The sequence below is a fragment of the Seriola lalandi genome, unplaced genomic scaffold, assembly GCF_002814215.2.
Source record: "Seriola lalandi dorsalis isolate HSWRI2012SDOR001 ecotype SW California unplaced genomic scaffold, Sedor1 jcf7180002054688, whole genome shotgun sequence".
Lineage (NCBI taxonomy): Eukaryota > Metazoa > Chordata > Actinopteri > Carangiformes > Carangidae > Seriola > Seriola lalandi.
This window is the reverse complement of record NW_019525241.1, coordinates 2861463-2888590: the sequence shown is the minus strand read 5'-3', so window position 1 is coordinate 2888590 and position 27128 is coordinate 2861463. Positions and strand designations below refer to the sequence as shown.

General features: G+C 40.8%; 3 protein-coding genes across 6 annotated transcripts; 1 reads left to right on the top strand and 2 right to left on the bottom strand.

Moving 5' to 3' along the window:
• On the bottom strand, positions 1-15173 carry fbh1 (F-box DNA helicase 1). Of its 3 annotated transcripts, none has more exons than XM_087178416.1 (21): positions 15028-15173; positions 14765-14801; positions 14221-14373; positions 13611-14074; positions 13172-13308; positions 12722-12869; positions 12428-12609; positions 12263-12337; positions 11711-11802; positions 10626-10794; positions 9121-9340; positions 8929-9016; positions 8746-8841; positions 8522-8658; positions 7529-7625; positions 7223-7389; positions 5666-5945; positions 5001-5126; positions 3640-3837; positions 808-942; positions 1-593 (listed from the first exon to the last, which is right to left on the bottom strand). In XM_087178416.1, the coding sequence occupies exons 2-21, from the start codon at positions 14781-14783 to the stop codon at positions 559-561; spliced, it is 3018 nt and encodes a 1005-aa protein (XP_087034542.1). In that variant the 5' UTR covers positions 14784-14801; positions 15028-15173; the 3' UTR covers positions 1-558. The 3 variants fall into 3 exon arrangements, with proteins under 3 accessions (XP_087034542.1, XP_023278754.1, XP_087034541.1); XM_023422986.2 differs by having other exon boundaries at positions 3731-3837; XM_087178415.1 differs by lacking the exons at positions 1-593; positions 808-942 and having other exon boundaries at positions 2912-3837.
• Positions 15174-15828: 655 nt separating this feature from the next.
• Positions 15829-19660, bottom strand: nudt5 (nudix (nucleoside diphosphate linked moiety X)-type motif 5). Its single transcript, XM_023422934.2, has 10 exons — positions 19580-19660; positions 19175-19248; positions 18406-18473; positions 18268-18320; positions 18081-18188; positions 17788-17883; positions 17487-17588; positions 17363-17371; positions 17218-17271; positions 15829-17112 (listed from the first exon to the last, which is right to left on the bottom strand). Exons 2-10 carry the CDS (start codon positions 19229-19231, stop codon positions 17003-17005), a joined length of 657 nt encoding a protein of 218 aa, XP_023278702.1. The 5' UTR covers positions 19232-19248; positions 19580-19660; the 3' UTR covers positions 15829-17002.
• A 434-nt stretch (positions 19661-20094) lies between these two features.
• On the top strand, positions 20095-26700 carry cdc123 (cell division cycle 123 homolog (S. cerevisiae)). Of its 2 annotated transcripts, none has more exons than XM_087178434.1 (13): positions 20095-20340; positions 20630-20701; positions 21132-21195; positions 21796-21828; positions 22069-22164; positions 22351-22457; positions 23947-23998; positions 24205-24280; positions 24543-24665; positions 24951-24979; positions 25117-25221; positions 25335-25527; positions 25778-26700. In XM_087178434.1, exons 1-12 carry the CDS (start codon positions 20267-20269, stop codon positions 25521-25523), a joined length of 1020 nt encoding a protein of 339 aa, XP_087034560.1. In that variant the 5' UTR covers positions 20095-20266; the 3' UTR covers positions 25524-25527; positions 25778-26700. The 2 variants fall into 2 exon arrangements, with proteins under 2 accessions (XP_087034560.1, XP_023278694.1); XM_023422926.2 differs by having other exon boundaries at positions 20104-20340; positions 25335-25472.
• The last annotated feature ends 428 nt before the right edge of the window (positions 26701-27128 follow it).

Below are 27128 nucleotides of genomic sequence, written 5' to 3'. Positions count from 1 at the left end.
TAATCTGTACCGTCTTTACTTTTTACATTCACAAAACTTCACAGAGTATTATTATTATTATTATTATTATCATTAGATCACAATTATTGGAGTAAAGACACTTAAAAAAAAAAGTCAACCAGCAAGTTTATATTTTGACTAAGTGTTTGGAGAAAAACACTGAGCTGCATTATACTCAAAGTGTTACACAATAACAGAGCTCTCCAATCGTCTCCTGAGTGTCAGGGAGCTTATCTCACAGAGAAAATACAATAAACAGGTAAAAATCACAGTCACCTGACACAATCCGTAAGCGGTGACCTCTCTGATGTGTTGTCTGTTAAAAAGAAAAGTGCAGTTTATGACTGAGCACCATTCATTTTGCTGGCTATTCTTGTCCTCGTCAGTGCATTGACTCCTTTTCCCGGGGGACGACACAGAACGAGAGTGTTTTATTGTAGGTTTGGGAAGAAAACATGGTGGTCTGGCGGGGCAAGCTGTTCTCGTATGTCTGCCATTGAGAGAACATCGTCGGTCATGAGGAAGGCGGTTGGCCCGATGCGTGTCCACACACACCTCTCACACAGCGGGCCGCCATCTGACGCACCATCCGTCTGGACAAAGCAAAATATCTTTAAGTATTACAACCGTTTATGTTTTTCCCTATAAAAACTATAGTGTGATTTTAAGACTTTTTAAATTTTTTTTAACAACCTTCAAAAATGCTAAGCGGCTAACTAAGGCTATCAGTAAAATCTGTGCTGTTTTATATACCAGTATAAGCAAAAACTGTATTTAGAGGCATTCAAATATTGGCTTGTTTCTTACGTATTGCATCTGTTGTTTGCACATGATGAACGCCGAGCCCGGTGTGATGCAGTTGGGACAGTTTGTGATGGAGCATGGGAGCGGTTCGCCCGCCTTCATCAGTGAGTCGGGCATCTCTGACTTCAAGAAGTATTCCTGGAGATGACAGGAATTCGATGATGTGGAGAAAAGACACTTTAGATTATTTTACAAAGCTGCTTCTGCAGTAGAAGAATTTTAATACGTTCTATGTTTTTTTTTTTTTTTTTTTTAAACCATGTTTGAGCTGTACAGGTCTTTTCTGTGCCCTCTGATCTAAAAATCATATTTTCAACTTTAAGTTATTGTGTGAATAAGTTTTAGTTGTCCTGGAGGAAACGCAAGAGAATTTATTTGCAGCAAGTTTTAGCGTTACATCCATTTCATTGTTTTCAGATCATTAAATTTGAGCTTAATTCACATATTTGAAAATAAATTGAGAGTCGTTTTCCCATAACTATTACAACGTATACTGCACTGTAAAACACAATAAATCCTGAATGGTCCTATAGAGGTACATTACAGAAGTACATTAGTAGCTACAAATATTTTTTGGTGCAAACTCCTTGCCTCTGTTCAAACTCAAATACACAACAGGATTTGTAATGCCTGGTGATTTTGAGGAGGAGGGTCAGACAGTGATCCTCCTGATGAAGGATTTGCTTGAAGACCACACTAGTTGAGGCAGAATAAGGCTTCTGTTTTCCACAGCAGAAAGAAGGTGGGCGTGAGAAAGAACTGAGACAATAGTTGGATCGTAATAGTCATTTCACAACAGTTATTTGTAATTTTTGAAGAAAGATTCTCTGGTTCCGGCCGTGAGGACTTCATGCTGTTCTGAACATATTTGATGATAAACAAAAAAAAAAAAAAAAAAAAAAAAATTGAAAACATTATTCTGAGCTGTGATTATCTGACATTTCACAGACAAGAAGATAACAGATAAATAGGCACATTTATCAATGATTTATGGGTGAAGTGATTAGTTGCAGCCCTAATTTCAGCAGAATTTGCAAAACCAGGAAAAGAACGGGTGCTCTGTTGCGGTGTTCCTGAAAGTCAGGACGACACCAGAAAACACCCTGATAGTGGGACAAATAGACAAACCAATTTTGCATTTTATGACTGAGGTATGAAAGATTCCGCATATACTCTACATACCCCAAGGCTTTATTTCAGACATGGAGGCCATTTATATCTGAGCTCTGGTGAACTTGAGGTCATTGACTATTGCAGCATTACCTTACCCTTACCAATATTTGGGAATAATGGGAGAGAGGAGCTCAGAGAATTAATTCATACAACCATTTTGCTCATGTTGTCTGTATAAAAGTGTACAGGGCAGAGGAAGTGAACCACTAATTAAACAACTTAACACTTCAAAAAAGTAAAAAAAAAAAACAACATTACATAACATTCTAATCAGAAGCTAGCATGATGGTTTGCTCTGGACCACGCTCATTACTCCATGTACATGTTTGTGACATGATGGTCGTCCCCGAGAAACACCCAGCAGCCCTGAAAGAATTCAGTCCCCAGGAGCAGCACAGTCTCAGCCATGGCAACTGACCATGACAACCCTGAGCTGCCAAGCCCTTCTGACTGGGGGCTGGGTGAAGGAAGCGACGGGATGTCAGCCACCGTGAACTACCTTTCTAGAAGCCTCACTGAGCTGCTACTCATGTTTGACATGGTTTATAGTAGTTCTGTGCTATCTATGTGTAATAAGAGCATGAAAATTTAACATAATTGACATATACCACCTTTATCCCTGTGAAAAAGTGAAAAGAATTTAAATTTGATAGCCTGAAATTTGGTCACCCTCTGCCCTGTCCCAGAGGTCAAATCTGAAAAGCATCCATGTCTGAAAAAAAACTTCATGGTTTATAGAAACACTGGACTTCCATATACAAACTCATCGGCTGCACTCTAAAACTGAAGCAGCTAAATGGAACTCAGCCATTATCCATTTAATTATATACCCCAGTGTTTTCCCTACAGTGACATGTCTGAATGTGTTAGGATTATGTGTTGGTGTAAACAGGTTCCTGTTTTATTCTACCCAACATTTAAAAGTGTTGATGTAATCCAATAGATAACTGTTCATACTGTGATGTTTGGTTAGAAAAAATAACAGCGTCCTCCATGAAGGAAAGGGAAGCGCTCACCATTATCCTAAAACATCTGTCTTTAATGTGCGGTGCTGAACCACTGCCATCGAGTCCAAACAGAAAGTAAACACAAATTCAGCTTCAGTTTGCTTCATGCTGGCTTTGTTTGATGCTCTGATCACTGGATGTCAAAAACCTGCAGACAGCTGCGAGACACCCGTTGGACCCTGTGAAGGTGACCTTGGGAGGTTCAGTTGGGAACAAGCTGCTTCTTCTTAAAAAACACTCAGTTTAATCCAGGCTCCATGAAGACTCTTGGCGGAGACCAAACTTCAAGTTGTGTTTGACTCAGTGCCTCTGCTACAGATCTGCTCCAGTTTGCATCAGACAGAACAAGGAAACATCTTCTCTGCTGGTTTATAAAGCTTATTTTGAGTATGAATTCCATAATCCATCAAATGCTAATAATTAGCTAAAGTAATTATGTTATACAGTAGTTGTACAACGTGACCCAATGTCAGGACTGCAAAGTCTTCTCTCTGTATCACGACCAGTACACCCTGATAACTATATAAGGAGTGACGGAGATGGTGGTGAAAGTTCCTCTGTGAAATCAGACTGACTCTTAAAAACAAAAATAAAACCATGAACAAGGTTGTTGGGAGGTTTACATTTTGTAGAAGCTGTAAATAAGCATACTCACTGATAGTGTCTGTGATGTGAATATGTGATGTCCATGCACAGGCAGCAGTAAAACTACAGGAGCATTTAGCATAAGGAGTGATGTGTCCTACCCCGGCTACTGTGAGGATGTTGTAGATGCTCTTAGTGATGATCAGTGAGGTCCTGGCACGAGTCACAGCCACATACAACAGGTTCCACTCATCGTCAGGGAACTTGGCTGAACAGGGAGGAGAAGGAAAAAATTAACAAAAGTGTTAAGACCGAAAGTATTCAAATATTTACCACTTTTTAGACTGAGACTGTCAGAAGACACTTCATCGATGACATCTGTGTACATATTTTAGACAGCGAGGACAGATGGTTTGAAAGAGGAGTGAAGGAGGTCAACAGCATGAAAGTAGATAAACCATTCCTCAACCGAGGTCTATGACACTTCTTATCCCCCACCAACAACGCTGTCCCTCATATCTTCCCAGGAGATTGAACAACTATTCAAACTTGTGACTCCAAGGGCTCTGACGCCGTCATTACTGCTACCAGTAGCACCAACAAATGAAGTGGCATCAATGGCCTCGATGACGACCCCACTGAAGTTAAATACCTGGGTCTCCTCAACAGCCAGTCATTTCTTTAATTTATCCTTTTTAATTAATTTTTCTTTCTTTTTTTTTTTTTTTTTTAAATTGGTTTTTATTTTGTTTTTGTTGTTTTTTTTCATTTTTTCATTTTGTTTTGTTTCTTATTTGTTCATTTATTTATCTTTTTAATTTTTCCTGCCACTCTACTGTTTGGTAGGTCGCGGTAATGCACCTGAAAGCTGGCTGCCAACTAACAAACAAATCAAAAGAAGATGAAACAGTCAGTCAGAACTGAAGAAGCCTCTTGGATCAGAGGTGAAACATCATCAAGTATCAAGTCCAGTTCCCCTGAAATCAACTTTTCTTGGCTATTAAAGAGTTATTTAATTTAACAATATATTGGTCGATATTTTAAAACAAATACATAAAACGTTATTGATAAACATCCCTTTAATTTTTTTCATTTTATTGTAATCAAGATACAATCTGAACAGGACATGTTTAAGTGTAAGAAAGTAGTCTCTGCATCTTCAGGTGGACAAACTCTGTCTTGTTGACACCACGTTCTAAACACGTCAAACCTTGTTTGGGATTTATTGGCTCCCACATCGACTCTTACTGGTCTGACCAATATTTGCGAAAACCTAATATCAGCTGACGCATCCAGCTGAACTAACTCACTGACTGGAACAAACAAGAAAAGTGCGTGGTTGGAAACAGACACCGTTCTCCCGTGTCTATTGAAAACCTATAAATATAAAATCTGTGTAGAAGAGAAAACAAAGACTCTCACAACACTCACAAAACGCGAAGCCGGGATGGTGGTGCAGATTGTGTCTGGAACAGGGAACCTCAGTAAAGTCGTCGGTGACCATCACGGTGTCGAACTCTAGACCTTTGGCTTTGTGGACTGTTCCGACTATAAAGTCTGGAACAAGAGGTGCAGAAAAGAGAAGTGATCAGGGCAAAGAATAGTTGTTCAGGAATTTAAAAGATGGCTCTTTTAATCTAATCACATAGAAACACTATACTCGGCGGAGTGTAATTTTATTTCATATTTTACATTCAAATTTTTTAAGTTTCTCACATCTTTGTTGTTGTGAGTTAATATCTAAAGTGAGACCAAAGCTTCAGTCAGGCCTTTTAAAGTTTCTCAGACTTCTTTTTGGAGATACACAATGTTCAAAGCGCGTTTGGGTGTGGGTGTGTGTGTGTGTGTGTGTGTGTGTGTGTCTGTTGTGAGAGAATTTTCTGTTTGTCCACCGTGAGTGACTTACTGAGGGTGAAAAGTCAGTGTGAGGCCCTAGGTCACAGTGCCACAGCTACTGCATTAAATGATACAGGTGGAGACACTCGGGCGGCTCCTCCAGACATAGCTGGGGTTTCCTGCTGATATTGCTGGTACCATTAATGACAGTAGAGGACGTTGGATGGATAATAAGAATTCTCCCTAACATCTGTGCAAACCTGCTTTGTGAGAGTTGTTTTCAGAGCAGCTGTTCAGGCGTGTCACTAGTTCGGGGATTCGACTTCCGTATTTTTCAACAATGTTGAGTTTGGCCGACAGCTCCAGGTCCTCAGTCTGGGTGGCGTACTTCTTCAGGGTCCAAAAAGCAGTTTGAGGTTTTCTTGCGAAGGAGCGAATAAGTGGATCGCTGATGTTTGAAGGCCCTGGTGTCGCCTTCCCCGCCATCTCCTTCAGCTTCCAGATATCCTCGATCCTTCCCAGGCCGATGTTTTTGACATCCTGGAAGAAAAGGCAGCTCTGTCAGCACTTCAACAATATGGGCTTTGAATGCTAGTTAGTTGTGCATTTAAGTTTGCCAATACCTGATAGTCAATCTAATTCGGACCATTTTTATTCAAATATTTACAAATATTGAATGTTTCGTCCAAAACTTAATTCTTATCAGGGTGGCAATATTTGGACAATAAGGGTAAACAGCTCTCAGATGCAGGATCAATTATCAACTATTTAATGGTAAGTAAACCCTGCTATACAGCTGATTACTTTAAATAAAGATTTTTAATTTTGCAAAGATGGTGGAAAGTTTGATGAAAAGACCGAAAACACTCTGATTTTTATCCGTTAAATATGAAGCTACAGCCGGTAGCTAGTAGGCTAGCGTAGCTTGGCTTAGCTTAGCAGAACTGTGTAAAAACAGCAGTCTGTCACTCCCTCAGGCCCTGCATTATATCAACTGTTGTTCCTCAGCCGTCCACCAGATGACATCTGGCTCTCTGTCCAGTCACCTGACTTTCCCCTCCCATTTATGCACCTGTTCCCAGTTTCTCAATGATCCAGACAGCTCTTTAGGTGCGTTTCCATCAACCTGCTTAATGCATAATTTGAAATTGCAAACTGTCAAAAAATAATTTATACACTCGCATGAGGTGGTTTTTCAGAATATTCGACAAAGCAATATTTCGTCAAATAGAAATGGAAACACTCTTTTCGCATTGAAGTCAGTGCGCCTGCTGTATCGTGCCCCAAGGAGCCGGTTCCAACTGTGAGGCAGACTGCTGGAAATCCATCATCATGTTTAATTGGAATTATATTGCAAGAGGAAAAAAACCCAGCTTTATTCACATAACATAACTCATAAGAAACAGACCATTCGCAAATGTATTTTGTTGACCTTTCTAAAAAGAAAAAAAAAAAAAAAAATTGCTTCTATGTTGTGCAAAACTGCAATTGAAACCCAGTCTATGAATTGATCCTATCTGCCTGCATGTCTGCTTTTGGCTCCTCCCTCCTCTCGCCCGCATCACTAACCATGACGATGAGTGTGGTAATACTCAGTAACTCAGTGAATAAGCAGATTCGTAAGAAAATGTCAAAATGGTCCTATTGTTACAAAACTGAAACCTCCATCATATCAGATAATGTTTCTATCTCACGTCAGACAGATGTGGCACAAGTGGTTGAATGGATATCACCTGGCATGTTGTCTCGATGTAAAATATGATTACTGCTGCTACTTCTTTGTAAGTGTCTTTTTTTGCAAATGCATACACACTCACTCCTATGAAGTGGATCTGGCACTGTGGGTTGGCGTCCGTCAGCATGACGGCTATGGTGAACACACTGAGATTGCATCTCGCCAAGATGGCCACCTTCCCCCGGCAAGGACTCGCACCCGTCCTCACGGCCTCTGCAACCTTGACCGCTGCCTCGTCACACACACCACCTGTAGGATGTAGCAGACAAGGATGTGCCAACAAAACTGTTACAATCTAATATTTAGACTTTATATTAACTCTCCAGGGCATTAAAATTGTTTCCAACCCTATATTTCTAAAAAGACAAATAACTCGTGCAGTATTTACCCTTCTGTTTCCCTCCTACAAGAATCTTCTGGACTCTCTTGCACACTTTGAGGATGGTGGCGCCCACATAGGCGATCTCAGCACCGAACCGAAAGCTCTGGACAAACACATCAGTGCCAGAGGTTCATTTTTCTGATTAACACTCAGTATTCACCTTCTAATGAGGATAGACAAAGGCACAGGAAATTTAATTTACATAATCTATAATGCATTTAATACGAAGGTTTCGCCTTTAATTGCTTATTGATGCTGTTGTTGAAATGAGACAAACCTCCAATGATACTGTGAAAAATGTGTTCAGATTCCAATTCCATCTAATTGGTACTATACGTGTTCTATGACACTTGCTATATATTAACATAAAAAATGACATATCTTACATACCATATATATATATATATATATATATATATATATATATATATATATATATTTTGTCGTAATGCCCACAGGAACCAGGTTCATAGAACATGACACTTATCTTTATCAAAACCTTCAAAACATCCCCAGAGTCATGTAAACAGGAAGATGTGGGCTGCACCTGACACCTGCTGTTGATCCGCCTGGTTCTGGTGAATCTGCGCTATTTTAAGTTACTGCTTCACCTATAACCAACAGGCACTTCCTGTTTGCCCAGCATCCACTAACATCTTGACAACAATTGGCACTGTAGTCTGCACTTCAACCAGTAGTCCACCATAACGCCACAGGAGCTGAGTTTAAGTGGATTCATGAACCTTTACATTTAATGGACACTGGACATAATGCTTTCACTGGAAAAGAAGTGGACACACTGTATCATACACACACTGACTCCAGCTGTGTGAGCATGTTATCTGACAGTATGTTGTAGTCTGACCAATTCAGAGCCAGAGAAAGGCTTATTTATGACAACATTTAGATCCCAGTTAACATACATTGTCCATAGATAGAAAAAGCTCAATAAAAATCACCAACCTTAACTGCTCTGTTTGCTTGTGTATGTGTGTGTACCTGTGTCAGGTAGAAGACGTGTGTGTGGTCAACAATCTGCAGGGCGTTGACAGCTCCTTTGAAGGTGTAGATCTGCTGATGAGGATCTCCGACCAAGATTTTCCCGCACCGCTGAGACAGCAGCACGTCCATGATGGCTGAGCAAAGGAAGAAGACACCAGCACGATCACAATAACGCTTTCCCACAATCCCGCAGGACTGTGAACGTTACTAAGTCCAGTTACCTGGAGTGCAGTCCTGGGCCTCATCGATGAAAAGGACATCATACTTGTCAGACAGGCGGGGTTTTGGGTTTTGGAGCTGCCATAACTTCAGGTAACCTGGGAATGAAAAGACCTCCTGTGCAGTATTCCTTCTATTATAACAGAATTACTCATGAACATTTCACTCGTTTACAGCTGGCGTACCGTCGTGGGTCATGGAGTAAGCCTCTTTGTTCGTCTCGTTGAGATCCTTCATTTTGTTCCAGATCGTCTGGGCATCATGGACAAACAACTAGGATTTCACAATAAGAAATAACGTTTAAATGTGCGCTTGCTTATTATATATTAATACTTCAAACTAAAAGCACATAGCTGTTTGCATTCATGTGCTCATACCCGTTTTTCGCCATCATCTATATCCTTCCTAAAGCCGTTATTAGTGACGTGGGTGCTGGGCACGTGTCTGGTGGTGATGGTCTGGTCTGCTGAGGCCATGAAGGTGTTGAGGGTTGTGGTTACAACCTTGGCCTTGGTAAAACCGCCTCGGCCATCAGGCAGAACAGCGTTGATGGTGAATGCCTTCAGGTTAGCAGTCAACTTCTTGCGGTAATGATACCTGCGTCACAGAAGCACAGAAGTGACTGGGACTAAAAAAGATTAACGCCAGATGTAACTCAGCTGAAAGATTAGTTTCTACAGAAATGAAGGCAGACTTATCAAAGTAGATGTTATTCTCATGCTGCACTTGTAAATTACCCTGCATATAATCAGAGATGCATTATAGATAACAGTGAGGAGCAGTTTGTGCTTGCTTTCTGTGGAGAAACACATGTCATCATGGAAAGTTTCACTAGCAGAAATCAGTTAAGCAGACTGTGGATACCTTATCTAGGCACGACAAATTCAAATGAAGTTTTTTTTTTACTCTTCGTTCTTAACAGAGACTCACTGCCTTTCGGACACAGAGTTTTCCAGACAAAAATTTGATAAAATTGTTTTTGAATTATTGAAACAAATGCATGTGTGTGTCATTCTCACTTCCTCCCTTTAACATTTAAAACCCAAAATGCTCACAAGCAGTGACGTGAGATTTTGGCTTGCCGCTGGTCTAGGTGAGACTATATACTGAACAGCGGTATATAGGGTACATAGTTGTAATCAGAGAAATCTATTAATATAAATCTGATTAATAAAGAAAAACCACAGCTGCCTGTTTAGTCTGTCTTTATGAAGACAAAGACTCAAAATCTTTTGCTGTGTCTAAAATCAGATACTTCAGTCAGTACACTCACATGTAGTACACTGTGTACACACTCACCGGTGTAGTGCGTGAACTTCGACAGTGTAGTGTTGTCTCTAAGCAAACACTGCCGTAGTGCAAACACCAGAAATGATGATCGGAATATTTGACTGATTGTCTGCCAGCAAATTTGCTCACGTGACTCAACAACGAACATTTTACTTTCCTGTGTGTGACACCTATTTCATGCTACATTGAAATTAGGCTGCCATCAGCACCCACGCTGTGTCTTCATTCCTCCTCTTCCTACGTAACCAAGATGGCGACTGTTGAGGGTAAGAAGTGTTCAGCATTTGATAGTTAGGCCCAATCCCAATGTCCCCCCTCATCCCTGAGCGCTGAACCCTCACAGGTTCAAAATGTCTGCTAGAGAGCCCTCATGCCCTCTGATGGTTTGACAGTGGGACAGCAATAAGCCCTCACGAACTTACCAGGAACGCGCCTCCAGGTCCGTGAGTCTGTGAGGGTGGAAATTTGGATTGCCCCTTAAAGTTTTGAGTGAACCAATCGGGTACTTGTAGTGAACTGCATGTTGCCATACTTTTGAGACAAAGCATTTTACGACCACTGGGAGCATCCGCTGTAAAACTCGCGTCCTCACCTCTTCCCAACGTCTTTGAAGGCCAGTGAGTGGACGGTCTTGCAGTCCACATTTCTGGGGAAGCGTCGCGCTGCCTCAAATGCCACCGATTTATTGAAGGCCACGTACAGGAAGCGGAGGTCAGGCCGCTGCTCAGCATACTTTATCAATGTGGTCGTCTTTCCCGTACCTGTGACGGAGAGCACTAACGCTGTGAGACTGGCCCTTCACACCTACAACACTGGCGCTGATTAAAAAAAAAAAAATTATAATTGACCTCTCACATCTAAATGTGGTTTATAAATTTCAGACCTGTAGTGTTTCCTGGAGCTAAATTTATTTACATCTTCAAAGACGATCAGCCCTTTCCTACTGAACACAGCAGATAAATGTTTGCAAAGAGTCTAGAACAAAGAAATTAATTATGTGAGAAATAATGAAAATAAACAAAAAACATTTTCACATTGTATTTCTGACCCTATTCTTCAGTACCATCAGAGCTGAGCAACTCAAAGGCACCCATCACTACATGGTAAAAGTATAAGGAAGTAGAATTATGGTCTGTAAGGATAAACCGACTGACAGAGAAAGAATGCCCCCTGGTGATGTTTCAAATGTTGTACAGCTGAACTTAGTGTGCTTCTGTTTAACACACATGGGTTGTAATAGAGGGTTTACACTGGTTTAAAGCAGTCTTGTATACTACTTATGATGGCACACAGTCTGGCCGGGTCTATAATAATTATGTAAATTTGACATATTTACTGTACATTGTTCAACATCATCATATATATATATATATATTGCTGTTTTGGGATTTTCCACTGCTCAGAAGAAACAAGTGATTTCCTGCATGATGACTTAACTTATAAAATAAGAAAAAAGCCTATATTATCTATATCTATATATTACACTATATCGCTATTCATACATACTGCTTTAGTATGTTGTGTTTCCATAAACTGACTCCCAGCTGTAGCTCCTCTGTTCAGAGATATCCTGTTTTAGCATGTTCTTTGTTGAGAGAAAATGGATTAAGATTTGTGGAGCTAATAAGCTAATGTGCCACGAGTAGCAGTGGTCATCACACCTCTAACTCACTGTACCTGCAAAAGCTATGATCTTGACCACATGGTGTTCCTGGATATCGTGGGTGAGGATCTGCTGCTGTTCACCAGTGAGCTGAATCTGAGGCCACCTAGCAGAAACACACACACACACACATGTCCCCATTTCTTCAGTCACGTATAGTTAACCATCAGTTGGCTGAGCTATCAGTCAACTAAGTTTACCTTGGGTTGAGACTGAACCTTTCATATTGGAAACCAAAAAACAAAACATCTGAATTTAGTGAGTTCAGCTATTAAAGGACAATTGATGGTCATGTACGTTTACATTGATAAACAAAAAATGTGACTAATGTTACTGCAAGAAAAAATATTCAAAACCTTTGTAAATGAAATTTAAGACTTGTTTTCTACTTTCTATCGCCTTTTATTGCAGGAACTGAATTTGTTTTTAAAAGACTATAAGACCTGCAGATTCCCTGAATGATAAACAGACCCCACTGAACCTTCAGTGGATCCATCACTATGATGAAATAAGGAAACACTTCTTTCCCACACACATCAGTGAAACAAATGTATTTTGGACCTCACCCGCTCTGACAGGAGCCGACAGAAAAGGGGCCGTTCTCCATCAGGTGGAGTACGTAGTAGATGTTGTAATGCAACCTGAGGAGGAATAAAATAAAAATCGTAGGGAGGCTGACGAGAAGTTGTGCACTATGTGGGAATATAAATGCTGGCACTTGTGGGTCTTACCTGTTACTGATCTGGATGTTACTCCTCTGTAAAGCAAGCAACATCATGGCCATGTGGCTGAGATACTCTGTGATGGCGGTGTGCGACATGCAGCCAGTGAGCAGAGACACCAAGGCCTGCACGTCACCAACACTCTGACTGAGGATCAATATGACAGCCATGGCTGCGTATGGGTTGGGACCCTGGAGATCAGACATGAATGATGTGAAGACCTTACGTTTTTCAAGTTCCACAGTTGTCATTTTCTCCCAATGATTACAAGGGAATTTTGTGTTTTGTTTGTGTGAACCGTACCTCAGTGCAAGGGTTAAAGTGATTCTGAATATCAGGAATACGTAATCTGATGGAGGCCTCAGCCTGAGGAAAAAGGTGATGCTTCTTAACACATTTCAGAACATCTCTCAGCCACAACCGCTCTCCGACCTTATGCTGAGCCATTAAACTGACAAAAACACACACACACACAGACAGCAAAAGTTTCACAGTTAACATCGAAACATTTATGCCAGCCATTGTCTGCATGATTCATACTGAATCTCAATGAAAGACAGATCAGGAAAAAAAGCTTAAAATGTCATAGAAAATAGTAAGTAACACCATCACAACTTTACAAATACAAATAATTCTACATAGATTAGAGTTTTACTATGTCTTCATTAAAATACAAACATTGCAAAGTTCTAATAAGACTCTTCTTTGCGTTACAAAAAGCTTAATCCCCTTACCAAGGAAATGTAAACTTACACAACAAGGTGTCGAATGCTGTGCTGTGACAATGCTGGATCTGTGATGCTGCTGTTCTTCAGGATGGAGAAGATCTCTTGCATTGTGTCCTTCTCTCGCATCATGTAGCGGTAGTATTGCTTCTTGAAGGGCACAAACTGCAAAAAGAAACACACACTTTGCCCCTGAGTTTGAGTTGGACTGACTGTAAGTGGTTTAACTATAATGCAGGCACAGTAAAAAAAAAAAAAATACACTCTACAGAGTCAACAGTGTAAACACAGGGTGTTCATCTCTCAAACATGTTCTTTTTCAAATAAGAACTTGCTAAAACTCATTTCAGCTCTAAGTATACACCTGCCCTGTTTTTACTAAAACAATATTACTTAACTTCTATATTAATCCTCACAACCCCTGCTGATAAAAATGTCATTTGATATAACTCTGTGGTTTGTGTAACCTTGCTGTCCTGGACAATGTTCCTCCAGCGATGACAGACGCGGATGACACTGCGGTAGAGGTCCTGGGCAGAGAGGAGGCACAGTACCTGCCACAGCACCTCCTCTGGAAGGTCATCCATGCAGCCCTGGGGCTGCAGCAGGAATCCGCTGCTGCCGAGCAGCCCATAGTGGGCGTCAGGTAGCTCCTCCACCAACTCTTCATTCTTGTAAAACTTGCTATCACAAGAGTCAAAGTCTTCACCAAACATTTCGGCGGTCATGCCCTCCAAATAATCCACCTCCTCAGGCTCTGTCAGTGTTCCAGCAGCCAGCAGTGTGGCATCGTCCACTTCGTCCTCTATTTCTTCTGACTGGGCCTCTGGTGCCATTACTACAGCTAAAAAAGTGGCATCATCAATATTATCTTCATCATCATCATCCTCATCCTTATCCTCCAGCTGGCTCATTGCAACCATTGGGGCAGCTAAAAGAAAGGACAGAGATTCACTGTCAAACATGAATTTTATGAATACAGCACTTGAAACATGGGCACTATCTGCTGTCACTGTCACTGTGTTTACAATCACATTCATAAAATAAGTGTGAAGCAGAAGGTTTAGAGCAAATTACCCCACTTCCGTCGCTTGGTGGGGTAAAGCCCCCTGTTGGGGTCCCGGTTTCCCCGCCCCCGGTTAAGGGTGTGGGGATGTGCAAGGGCATTAATGCCCTCTGCTGCTAGCTCACCACACTCCGCAGGACCCAAGTGTCTCCTCTTGGCCTTTCCTTGAAAACCACACAAGATTCAGTCACGTCGTCACAACACAAACTACTGTAATGGGATTGTCCCTATCTGGTATCAGCCATCCATTAGCTCACATGCCTTCAACAATGGTACGCTCATTCTTCAGTGAAGGGCTGGGGTTAAACAAACATGACAGCAAGGTCTGCTCTTTGATAAGACGTTGGTTCATCCTCTTACTCAAGCAAACTTTAAAGAACTAACTTTAACGTTTGTGAGTCCAGGGTTGGTGTTGTCATCACCAGTCAAATGGCAATGTCGGACACAGAACTCACTACATACTGGTTATATTAGGTAGAGTTAGCACATAACCGTCGTCTGTGCTAAACGGACAGAGTATGTTCAGCTATTCCTCTTTATTATGAATTAACTCACCGTTCACGGCCACCTCCATCGTCGTGCATTCGCCAGTCTGAAATTAAAGTACATTACACATTTACATGTACTTTTTGGCAGTTGCTTTAATCCAACGCGACATACAAGTCAAAGTAAGCAGATATAATTGATCAGAAATTGTGATTATTGTTATTTATTTGTACAAAAATCCGGACTCGAAATGTTAGCGCTACTACATCATAGTAAACACGACTGTCGCTAGCTTGTTTAACGTTATACTTTAGTATTTGTTCTCTACTGACCTATGACGTTCCCCCGAAAACTCAAATGCAGTTAATTTTGCCGCCAATGCTGACTTGTTGTATTTATGGTTAAAAAAAAAAAAAAAGAAAAAGAAAAGAATATGAAGCTTCTATCCCGGCAACTCAGTTTGTATTGGTGACCAAATCACGTGATTGGCCCGCGCTTCGTCTTTTCAATTTCATTGGCTCACGAGTTTAAAGGCGCATTATCGCCACCTACTGGATTGGAGTGTGGAGATGGCAGGTACAATGGCAGAAAAACAAGTGACAAGTGCTTTTATGTTAAACAGAGTTACTTGAATATTATGTTTTGTACATTTATCAAAGCAAATGGCCACTAAGAAGCTGAAAAAGCCCTTAACTTGAAAACTAATGGTGTACACAAAGAAAATATGACGCACAGTAACAAACCCTGTACAGGTAGTATGTTGAATACTGCATCTTTCACATTTTTTTTTTTTAAATCATCTAGGTTTAAATACACATTAAATTTCTATTTTGCAACTTTATATACATTAAACACTCAATTTGTTGAAATCCTACACAATACTCTGAAATCTATGATTTTTTTAATATATTTTTTTGCACCTATTATGTTTCTTTTATTTTTATTTTTTTTGTTGTTTGTTGTTAAAAAATCCCAAATCACAACAGGGCATTGCCACTTACATAGCTATTTATAGTTGCTTATGTCATATACTACTAACATATTAAGTGCATCAACAGCAGCTCAGGCACATACACCTTAAAAAGCACTTTAGTTGCTGACAGGTCAGTTTGAGACAGAAGCCCAGACTCCGGTAAGAGCAAAGGTAGTATCACATTTATTCATTGGTCAGTGATTTCTAGTTTCTAGGGAAAGTACAACATCAGTATCCAGTTAATTGCACCATCATGAGGTTGGAGGCACAGCATTGAATATTTCATATTAATCAGTAACTGCTTTTATCAATACAGTACTTCTGTTATATATTACAGTGGCATCGGAAGAAAAAAAACTCAGCTGCTTAACAGTGTTAATAGACAAAGTATGTTACTAACATTACATTGCAGGAGTTATTGTGACTAATGGATCATTTACTTTCTCTAATGTTAATGAGCAAATTCCTTCAACTCCCAGGATGCCTTTAGGCAAAATTTGTTTGAGTGATTTATTTGTCCAGTGCTTTCGGATTTTTTTTCGATTGATTGATTGATTGACTGATCTTTCTGTATGACCTGATATTCACCACTGATGTTATCCAAGAGAAAATGATGAATATACCAAACTAATGGGGCAAATGTTGCAGCATACTTCACTCACAGCCAGTTTTTAACAGTATCAATGTTTTGAGGTGATTTTCTTTTTCTCCTATAGTCAGAAAAACATCATGTTAGCACATGGAAGGAATGTTTTACAACCACTAAATAAAAATCACAATAAATTGCATCCCATTATATCACTTCTAATCTCATAAAAAAAAACCTGGAAATGACTGTTAGTCACTTAAGGCATACAAGACTAAAGGCTGGAACAAATTCTGTTTTAAGTGTGCAAACTGAAATTTGGCCACCAGAGTATGTTTCCACCCTAGGAAATGTATTGTAGTACCTCCATACTGAGAGCAACAAGTGGTCCAGTACATGTAGTGTAAACAGGGCTCCTTCATAGGTTAAATTTCTATATCCAAGGCTTTTTCATAATTTGATTTCCAGATTTTGTGTTCACTATGATCTAAACACACAGTTGCATTGTGCTTTCTAACTGCCACTTTGCTTTATGGATGGTCATTACACTTCATAGACACAAATACTAAAATATGAGGTTGCAAGGGGCCTAAAACCACAATGCAAAAGTAATTCTTTATTCAGTGTCTTATTAGAATTTGGAAATCATCCGTTTCAATACATTTCCAAATGTTCCAGTCCTGTGTAGGAGCCCTGTGCAACAGAAAACACTATCTCTTCCTCCCATTCTCATCCCCGACATTTTGCTTCACTGCTTCAGGACGGGGAGCTCCCTCGGTTTGAAGAAGGCCTGAACCATTCCCATGGCAAAGATGTAAACTTTAGAATCCACCACGATTTTCTCTTTCTTCAGCAGATCTGCAGGAGCAAACAAGCCGAGTGTGATGTTAGTGCGTTTTGGACCGTCTGCGCGCTCATATCGCTCTCGTAATAATTTCACTGTGAAACAAACTGACGTCTCACCATCTATTTTCGTCTGGAATTCATCGAGAGGCAAAAGAATGACTTCAACGAATTCTGCAAAGAGAAGATAAAGGGTTTGTGTGATAATCTGCTTTATAATGGAAGAACAATATTTCAGAAAAAGTAAAACATATAAACAACTCACCTCCATCACCTGTGGAAGAACACAAGAGAAGAAGATTATCCAACATGTTTTTATCGTATGCTACAGGCAAATATATTCATACAGTACATATGAGATATATATGAGATCTTGCCCATCCTCTTACCAAGCTGTTGTGTCGGGTTAATATTCCCCGCCTCGTCTCCATTGATGTTGACCAGGACGATTTGGGTGGTGCAGTTAGACAGCCCAGGGTCCAGACAGGTCACTACAATCACAGCAATAACATCACATACCGCTACACACTCATGCACACTCCCAAACTTTCAAAATCTATCACCGCTGCTTTTTTAGTTCGCTTAGATAAAAGTGAGTATGGGATCCCTGAACCTCTCCAACACATACAAGAGATAAGATACAGGCAACTAATGCAATCAAGTGTCCAGTGTGTCTCTGGGTAATGATACCTGGAGTGACTCCTACTACTTCCCCTTTGTAGCCGGTTTCTTCCTTCAGCTCCCTCAGTGCAGCAACTTCTGCAGTTTCCCCGTCGTCGATCAACCCTGAGCACAGCAGAGACAGGAAACCACAACCTGGCATCAGTTACTAACACGATCTCCAACAGCACCGATCACAGTCTGTTTTGAGTCAACAAGAGGAAGTCCAAACAAAGAAACTTTCCCATGTCTTCCCCAAATCTCTGCTAAAGGCCAAATCAATCAGATCAATGCCAATGATCGTGAGTGATGAACTTTCTGACCTGCAGGGAACTCCAAAGTGCAGCATCCCAGAGGAGGACGAAACTGCTTCACCATCACTACACAGTCTTTATGGAGTGTCCGTTTCAGGAGGGCGATGATTCCCACACCTGCAGGAAAATCGGGTTACACTCTGAACACCCTGAATTACACGCTGAACAACCAGAGAAAAAAAATGGGTATGCTCACCATCTGCTTCTGTGTTGGTTTGCCTTGTTGTCCTCTTCACAGTCTCCCAAGTTCTAGTGGATGAAAACAGGGACTGAAAGCAGCACAGAGGAAGATTGTGGGATTTTGAAGCCGGGTTAGTGAGTGACAGAACAGTACCTGGTGTTTCCAGCTGGGTCCACGTATGTCGTTTTCTCCAGTTTCACCCATTTCCCTGCTGCCATGAGCTGGAACAGAAAGAGCAGCATGGACACAGTGAGCTGAGATGATCTGAGAGGTATCCAGTGTTGCTTTGTAATCACAACACATTACAGCTAAACAGCTCAATAAAAGGAACTTTGTGTAGGATTTAACCTTTATATTCTCTGACAGGTTAAAGTGAAACACATTTGGGAAAGAATATTTTGAATATTGATTGTAACATGGTGTGTTTTACAGTTATGGTCAATTATAGTCTATTGCAAACTTTTCTATCCCATATTAGTGTGTGTGTGTGTATATATATATATAAATACAAAATTAAAGTGGCACAGTTTACCATTAGATTGTTTTTGTTTTAGTTTTCTTTATTTTGGTGTGTGTATTTTGCAGTTTGTTGGTCTGTTTGTGTATTTTCGTTTTCTGGTGTTTAGCAATTTGTTAATTATCACCTATAATAACTCAAATCCAAATATAACTATATATTTATGTCCATTTTGTAAATGTTCTGATGACTCAATTTTATGTTTTTGCAAAACCCAATAAACAAGTTATAAATAGGTGTTGATTCAGCTTTGTGGTAATGCTGGAGTGAGTCCACCACTAATGAAGTCAGAATGTTAGAAACACGTTTACTTTTGCCGTGTGGCTGTATCAAATTAGCATTAGCAGGTCTACTGTACATCATAGCCTCACTACAGGTGACATCACAGGCTTCAAACAGACGTACCTCCTCTTTCACTATGTGTGGAGCTGTAGTCACGTTGGGTTCCTCAGAGTTGCTCATTGTCAATATCTGGACAACTGAAAATGGATGAAAAGACGAGTTAGAAAACTTTCAATCGGAATACAAGCTCCACTACAAGCTCAAATGACAATTCAGTCAACATGCAGGGTTATAACCACATCTTAAGTGAAGTCGATACGAGACGTTTCTGATCATGAGTTGCTCAATTAGCTGCTACAGTTCAACAACGACCGTTACATTTCCACATTTAGTTTTTTCTGCTTGTTTCTTTATTCATTTGACGTTTGCTCGCTGCTTCACACTTTACGACGCAATAGGGGTTCATAGCTCGTCTATTTTCAACTTTAAACAACCATGTAAAATGGAAAAAAACTAAACTTAACTCACGTGAAATCCCAACCGTGTGTAAGTAGTAATTGAGATCGTACAGAAGTATAGAGGTGTCACTCTGCTACCACTTCCGGTGACAGCAAACGTCCCCGAGACCATTTTTGCGATACATTGAATAATTAATGTTTTTGGAGTAATTTCTAAAATTTATTTATTCAATACATTCAGCGACTATTCTCTTAACTACATTTGTTTTATATGAGTAAAAACAATTTTTTTAACAATAAATAAGTAACTATAGTTAGTTGAGAGCAAATTAATCCATTCAAACTCAGTGCCGCCTTCATATTAATTCTGTTTAATGGCAATATGAGCTATGTTCGTTTTGTAGATTTTGTTTTTGAAAATTAAAGTTACGCTTGTAGTTTTTAAGGTATTGAGTGACAATTCTTTCCAATAAACGATCTATGCCGCAAGTCAGCGGGTTTTACTTCGACCACGCCCACATGTGCACCTCAGAAAGACCTCCCCGTCTGAAAGCTAAATTTTATCACAAAATTCCAGCAATAAAAATAATTTTCTTGGCTGTTTACAAGTGTAAATTAAACATAATTAATAGGAGTGCAAATATTGGCTCAGAATTTCAAGGCGTTGAATGAAAATGCTGCCCAGAGCCTCAGCAAAATACGATGGGTTCGGACGATACTTACTGATGGACACTTTTCCATTACAGGATATTGCAGCATGAAGAAGGAGCAAGTTGTCAACTGTCAGTTTTCGGTTTGGTATCCGATATTCAAGAAACATACGATTAAAAGGTAAATAGCAGTCTTTGTCTGTTGTTCAGGAATCCAGGAGGAAATATTTTCATAGTTGATGCAGTGAAACACAAGCTAATGAGCAGCTAACGTTAGCTAGCAGCAGAAACAGATAGCTGCCATCTCTATCTGACTGCCTGTCTTCATCTTCATCGTGTTTAGTACTAAATAACTGTACTTAAATTCTGTTCAGACCAGTTTCTTTCGACCTCCCTTTTCCTTGCACCTCTGTTGATTTTAGCACTTACATGTGTTTATACTTGGAATAATCATTTTTCTTTTTCTTCAGCCTGATTCTCCCACTGCCTCAGAATGTAATAGACTATTTACTGGACGATGGGACACTGGTAGTCTCTGGGAGGTATGAGGCCACACACAAACACATACTATGTTCATGTTGCCATTGTTAGAATGACCAAAGATGACCAAATGTTACCGATGTGTGTAAATACAAAAATAGCTTAGCTTACATATATTAAATATTTCTGCACGGATCCCAAATAGGCTTGTGTGTTTTCATGTGGGTGGGGAAATCATGCTGTGTTTGAGTAGTATCAATTTAAAGATGCTGTGGGGTGGTTTGTAGTAGGCGAGTGATGTTACGGGTTGACCCTCTGTTTGGTAAGGATTATTTCAGTTTCTGTCAGATCAACCTGTTTGTTAATCTTACAGTGTCGACACTATGATCCTCAGAGCTGTTCTGTGTCCTGTGAATGGGTTTAATTTGTGTCTAGTTCATAATGCAGCTGCTCAATTGACCAGTATATCTCTGTGGTTTCTCCTCTCTCCAGTGACCACAACACACAGCAGACACAAACTAACAACAGCGACTCGGATGCAGAGGAAGACATTCAGGTATAGCAACAGAAATGAAGTCTTGTTTGTCCACCTAGAGGCTCTTTTTTTAGTGTTTATCCTGTGTCATAATTTTTCATTTTTTTTAAGGAAATTGGTCAGTCTTTCTCCAATTCATGATTATAAAAGAACGTTTCACTCTTTAACTAAAAAGCATGACGTTTTCAACATAATTTTGGACAACCCTTTGTCAGTTGTCTTTTATTTATACAACTGTCTGTGTACTTTACATATCCGATAGAATGTGTTGGAAGACCAAAGCTGAAACCGTGATTATTGACTGATACAGATAATTATTAACTTCGAATTGAACCTTTTTGTTGACTGAAATGGACAGTTCCCAGACAGAAACCTTGAGATAAAGAGTTCATTTACAATGAAACATTTGTGACTAATCAAATCATTAAATACATTTAAAATCTATCTAATGTCCTCTGTGAAGTTTTCCTGTCTGTTTATGTTCATTTAATACGGAGGAATGTCATCATGTTTTTCATGAAATTTCTTGTTATATAACTAATTTAGCTGGTGGACACATGACCTCAGAGGAACTGCAGATTAACAGTTTAGTCCTGTGTCTTGTTCTCTGCTCCCCTCCAGTGGTCAGATGATGAGACAACCACCACTGTCACAGTAAGAACATCAACAGTTTCTTGCTAAAATGCTAAATTGGTTAAGACCCAATACATATGTTGAATTCATTTCCAACTTGATAAAACATTGCACTTACATTTGCACAGGTCTGAAGTCTTCCTCTTCACTTTTTATAGTGCAGCACTGCCCTCAGTCATTGAAACAAGTGTGTATCATGTAACCTCCCTTGCTTGTGGCATGTATATAATTTAGTAATGCAGTGATGACTGTGTCTGCCAGGCTCCCGAGTTCCCAGAATTCACCTCTAAAGTGCTGGAGGCCATAAATGCCCTGGGTGGGCGTGTCTTTCCTAAACTCAACTGGAGCGCTCCACGGGTGAGTCAGTGCCAGACTCTTAGACCCCACTGTGTGTGTTTTTTTGTAATTTGTATCATGAGAAAGTTATCTGTTGCACATTTCAGTACATTGAAGAATAAGAACTTCTTGTACCACTGCCAACATTAAGGACTGAGGCTTAACTTAATGTGTGTGTGTTTGTGTGTGTGTGTGTCTCTCCTCCAGGATGCTAACTGGATTGCTCTGAACAGTTCCCTGCAGTGTCACAGCCTCAGTGATATATTTCTGCTCTTCAAAAGTTCAGACTTCATCACCCACGACCTCACTCAGCCGTAAGCCTCGCTGTCCCGCATCGACACACACACACACACACACACACACACACACACACACACACACACACACACACACACACACACACAAACTCCTGGGCTTGTTTTTCCTTGACAGCGGCTTCAGAAAGTGTTCAGACCCCTTCACTTTTTGCACTTTACTCTGTGGAAGATAAAATGACTGTTTTTGCCTATAAATCTAAACTCAATAATCCATAATGACAAATGGAAAACATGTTTTTTGAAATCAAAAATGGCAAACTGGTCAGCTGCTTCCTGTTTGCTTGAATTATCCTTCAGCTGTGTTGAAAACTTGACTGGAGTCCATCTATGGGATATTGAATTGATGAGCCATAGTTTAGAAAGGCTCACACTTGCGTGTATATAAGGGCTCACAATTCACTCTGCATGTCAGGACAAAAATTAAGCCATGAAGTCTAAGGAACTCTCTGTAGACCTCTGCAATAAAATTGTGACAAGGCATAGATCAGGTCAAGGGTATAAAACCATTTCTAAAGCTCTGAGTGTTCCCAGGAGCACAGTGGCCTCAATAACTGTGAAATGGAAGAAGTCTGGGACCAGGACTAGAATCAGCTGAGTAACTGAGCAAGAAGGGTCTTGGTCAGGGAGGAGACCAAGAACCCAACAGTCACTCTAACAGAGCCTCCGTCCTCCACAAATCCGTCGCAGAGATGGAGAACCTGTCAGAAGGACGACAGCCTTGAGTGAGCCGAAACTGGGGCGACGGTTCACCCTTCAGCTTGGCAATGAACCAGACCCCACAGATCATCTGTGGAGACACCTGAAGGTGGCAGTTTACAGATGCTTCCCATCCAATCTGACAGAGTTTGAGAGGATCTGTCAGGAAGAATGAGATAAACTGCCCAACTCCAGGTGCGCAAAGCTGGAGGAGACTCACCAAGAAGACCTGAAACTGTAAAAGCTGCCAAACAGGCTTCTACAAAGTCTGAGGACTTACCTAATAGGTTGATGTGCAAAAATAGCAATTTTATCCATTTAAAATTACATTTACAAAACAAGGGTTCTGAACACTTTACGAAGAGACTGTATTTGACAACCAAGACCAAAAAACGGGCCGGGTTCTCTCGCTGTGCACAGGCTGATTGGAACGTGCAGTTTAATGCAAGCGGTGGCTGGAGACGTTGCCGTGATGTAAATTTATGTCTCGCACCTCTCGGCTCTGCATGACAAACATTTAATGCAGCCAGTGGTTAACTGCAGTGCACAGCCTCCAGAAAGCTCTGTGTGTGTGTGTATAGAGGAAACAGTGTGATGTATGTGTGTTGGACTTTTTAAAACTTCTATTTCAAACTTTCTGAGAACATCACAGCAGCCGAGCTGTCTGCAGTGTGGTTGCACTGATTGTGCCCTGGTGATGCTACAGATCATTTTATTTTTATTTTATTTTATTCATTTCCTTTTTTGGTTTTGCTTCGCATTTATAATCTTCATTCATTTCTGTTTGCAGATTCCTTCAGTGTAGTGACCAGGACTCCCCAGATCCAGTCATCAACTATGAGGTATTTTTGACCTTCATGTTTAAAACAAAAGAAAAACTATACATATGACATTAGCACACATTGTCCCAAACTGTCTCCATGTACTATATGTACTTTTAAAAAATATATTTATGTCATTACAGGAACTCAATAGTTATTTTGTATTTGTCTCCACACAAACATACACCACTAGGTGTTTTCTCACCTGTGTTATCGTCTGTCCTCAGCTGGTCCTGAGGAAGTGGAGCGAGCTGATTCCTGGCGGAGAGTTTCGCTGCTTCGTCAAAGAAAACAAACTGATCGGTAAAAACCCTCCGCTCGCACTCTGACCATCAGTCTTTACTTGGCCTTCAACACATTCATTAAAAGATATTAGTAATAATTAACCAAAGACACTATTACATCTCTATCACTTCTAACATCACAAGTTGTATCCGGAGAGAAACAACCTTAAAACAGTGATAAAATAACGTTTGAGCAGTACATATATTCAGCCGGCTAATTTAGAAACAATTATAAAATTCAATTTGAGCTGGACTGAAGCTGCGTCTGTGTGATCTCTCAGCTATCTCCCAGAGAGACTACACTCAGTATTACCAGCACGTCCTGAAGCAGGAGGAGCAGATCAGTCAGGCCGTACAGGAGTTCTTCAGCCAGCACATCCAGTACAACTTCCTGGACGAAGATTGTAAGCACCATCTTTTTTTTTTTTTTTCTCCACATCTTCTTTTCACTCCATTTAACTTTTTAAAGTCATGAAATATTAAGCGTTAATGAGGCAGGGGAAAGATTGATCGAACGCGGCGAGTCATTTTTCACTTAATTGTAATTTAAAAATTTAATTTCAGGTAGCAGTAACAGTTTCTTACTTCCTGACAGTTTTTTTACTTTGTGGAACAAGCTGATAGTCATTTAAATGTCAAATTACTGCAGGTGTTGCGGTTTATCTAGTTTTTTTTTTTCTGTTTTGCAGTTGTGTTTGACGTCTACAGAGACAGCCAGGTGAGCATACTACTGAATTCTGATACAGAACGTTTCCAAACATGCACCTTGCAGACAGGTTTACACTCATTTATGTGTGTAAACCCGTGTGTGTGTGTGTGTGTGTGTGTGTGTGTGTGTGTGTGTGTGTGTTGCAGGGGAGGGTGTGGCTGATCGACCTGAACCCGTTCGGAGAGGTGACTGACTCACTGCTGTTCAGCTGGGAGGAGCTGACGTGTGGAGGAGAAACCGCCCACCAGCAGGTCAGCCATGTTTTCTTACAGCAGATTTATATTATTTGACACTCCGTCTGGGACGTGGACAGAGGCCTCAGCTGTAATCATTTAACACGTGCGGTGTCGGTACGTGTGTGCAGGAGGGCCCGGCGTTCCGCTGCACCGCCAGCGACGTGACGGTGCAGCCCAGCCCCTGTCTGAGCTACAGGATCCCGCGGGACTTTGTGGACCTCTCTACGGGAGAGGACGCCTACAAACTCATCGACTTCCTCAAACTGGTAGGACGTTCAAACAAGCTTCACAAACCCGGCTTTCAGGCTTCAGTGTAGCGGAGTGAGTAGCCACCTTCTCCTCTTAACTAGGTTTCAGATCCTGCTTGCCGATCGTTCAGCTGCTCAAATAAATGAGAAAAATGTCAAGAGACTTATTTACTGTTTTGACATCTCACACATTTTTGAGCATTAAGCTAACAGTTGCCGTGCAGATGAGCAGATCTAGTTCAGCCCCCAAACATGGTTAGAAGTAGAATCTATTCTGATAGAGGGTTTCTCTTAACGTTTCCTCTGCTGTCATCTTTCCACAGAAGAAGAGCCAGCAGGAAGAGTCTGAGGAGGAAGAGGACGAAGAAGAGGAGAACGCTCCACAGTGACACGCATCCCCTGAAACAGAAGAATAGCTGCTAGTGTCAACAGTCCTCCGTATAATGTTTTCAGCATGAAGTGACTCTTCACCCTCTGTCCTGTCTGAGCTTCTTTTATTTCTTTTTTCTTTTTTTCTTTCTGCCTGGTTTTCTCTCGCGCTCTCCCGGTAAACGGTACGCCGTGTACCCGGGGTTTCTCGAATGGCTCTCTCGCCTTAGTTTAATGGAACATGTTAAATTAAAGGATCGTGTTAAAACGGCTCTTTTAGGGATTCATTTTCTGTGCACTTGTTCTCCGCCTGCGACACCGCTGAGAGCCGTGTTGCCAGTCGTAATGGCTCTGTGAGAGGGAGGGAAGGGGAGGGAGGCCTCTGCAGTGTCGAATAGTCTTGTTATTTCAGATTTGGTGAAATGATTTTTTTTTTTTTTTTATGAGTAGAAACATTATGTTACTGCAGGGTGGGTGTGTATTCTCTAACACTGTAAAGAATGCCTGCTTTTATACTTAAAAATAAGTCTGTATATTAGTTTATGTATCTAATTTCAGTCCAAACAGTGTCTGGATTTAAAATGAACTAGTCCACACACACACACACTCTTCATTGTACTCTGTGTTTGTGTCTTACGAGGCTGTGACAGACGTCTTCATTTAACACTAAAGCCGTTCATCACTGAGTCACCTTTCATTTTTCTTCCCAGCCTCCCTGCTCCTCCATCTCCCCCTGCCAATTTCCTCTGAGCAGTGTTGACACACTCGTTTGCTCTGAGACACTCCGGGCCCTCTTTTCAACTCCTGTTTTTCCATCATGCATCGCTGTAGACTGCTGCTCCAAAAAAACGCCATTAAATTTCTTGTCGTGTATTGACTCGGCTGTCAGTCTGGTGGGTGCTGTAAACGAGCACATTAGAAATTGATTGTGCTTTTACGTAAGCTCTCATTACGCCTGGAGCTAAATGAGCTGTGCATGCACGACGCAGGGCACTTCATTTTGTCTTTTTGGGTTTTTGTTTTTTTTTTCCTCTTCCTTCAGAGGACTGAGCAATTACAGGGAGATGGAAAGAGCTGGTGGTGAGAGTTACAACTCCCCGGGTGAAACGCTGTGGACGGGAAAACGGTATACAATGCACATATTGTGGGGAATGTTTCACATTAATCACCATTATGAAAATGAAGTCTGGCTGTAAACAAACCATCCAGACCTGTAGGTGGTGTCCTGGCTTGACCTGCGGTGGAGGATGAGCATCACTGCTGATATCTGCGCACAGGGTTTGTGGAGTTAAAGGCAAACATCAA

Bases quoted from the DNA above. Each gene is read 5' to 3' on its own strand.
- cdc123 (XM_023422926.2), top strand. From the start codon at position 20,267: ATGAAGAAGGAGCAAGTTGTCAACTGTCAGTTTTCGGTTTGGTATCCG. The intron at 22,458-23,946 runs GTAAGCCTCGCT...TTCTGTTTGCAG, and splicing joins ACCCACGACCTCACTCAGCC to ATTCCTTCAGTGTAGTGACC. The intron at 25,473-25,777 runs GTAGGACGTTCA...ATCTTTCCACAG, and splicing joins TCATCGACTTCCTCAAACTG to AAGAAGAGCCAGCAGGAAGA.
- fbh1 (XM_087178415.1), bottom strand. The intron at 12,338-12,427 runs GTAAGACCCACA...ATTCCTCCTCAG, and splicing joins AACATCCAGATCAGTAACAG to GTTGCATTACAACATCTACT. The intron at 8,659-8,745 runs GTAACTGGACTT...TCCTTTGCTCAG, and splicing joins GGCCCAGGACTGCACTCCAG to CCATCATGGACGTGCTGCTG.
- nudt5 (XM_023422934.2), bottom strand. From the start codon at position 19,231: ATGAGCAACTCTGAGGAACCCAACGTGACTACAGCTCCACACATAGTG. The intron at 18,189-18,267 runs GTGAGCATACCC...ATTTTCCTGCAG, and splicing joins AACCAACACAGAAGCAGATG to GTGTGGGAATCATCGCCCTC. The intron at 17,589-17,787 runs GTATCATTACCC...CTGTGATTGTAG, and splicing joins AGTAGTAGGAGTCACTCCAG to TGACCTGTCTGGACCCTGGG.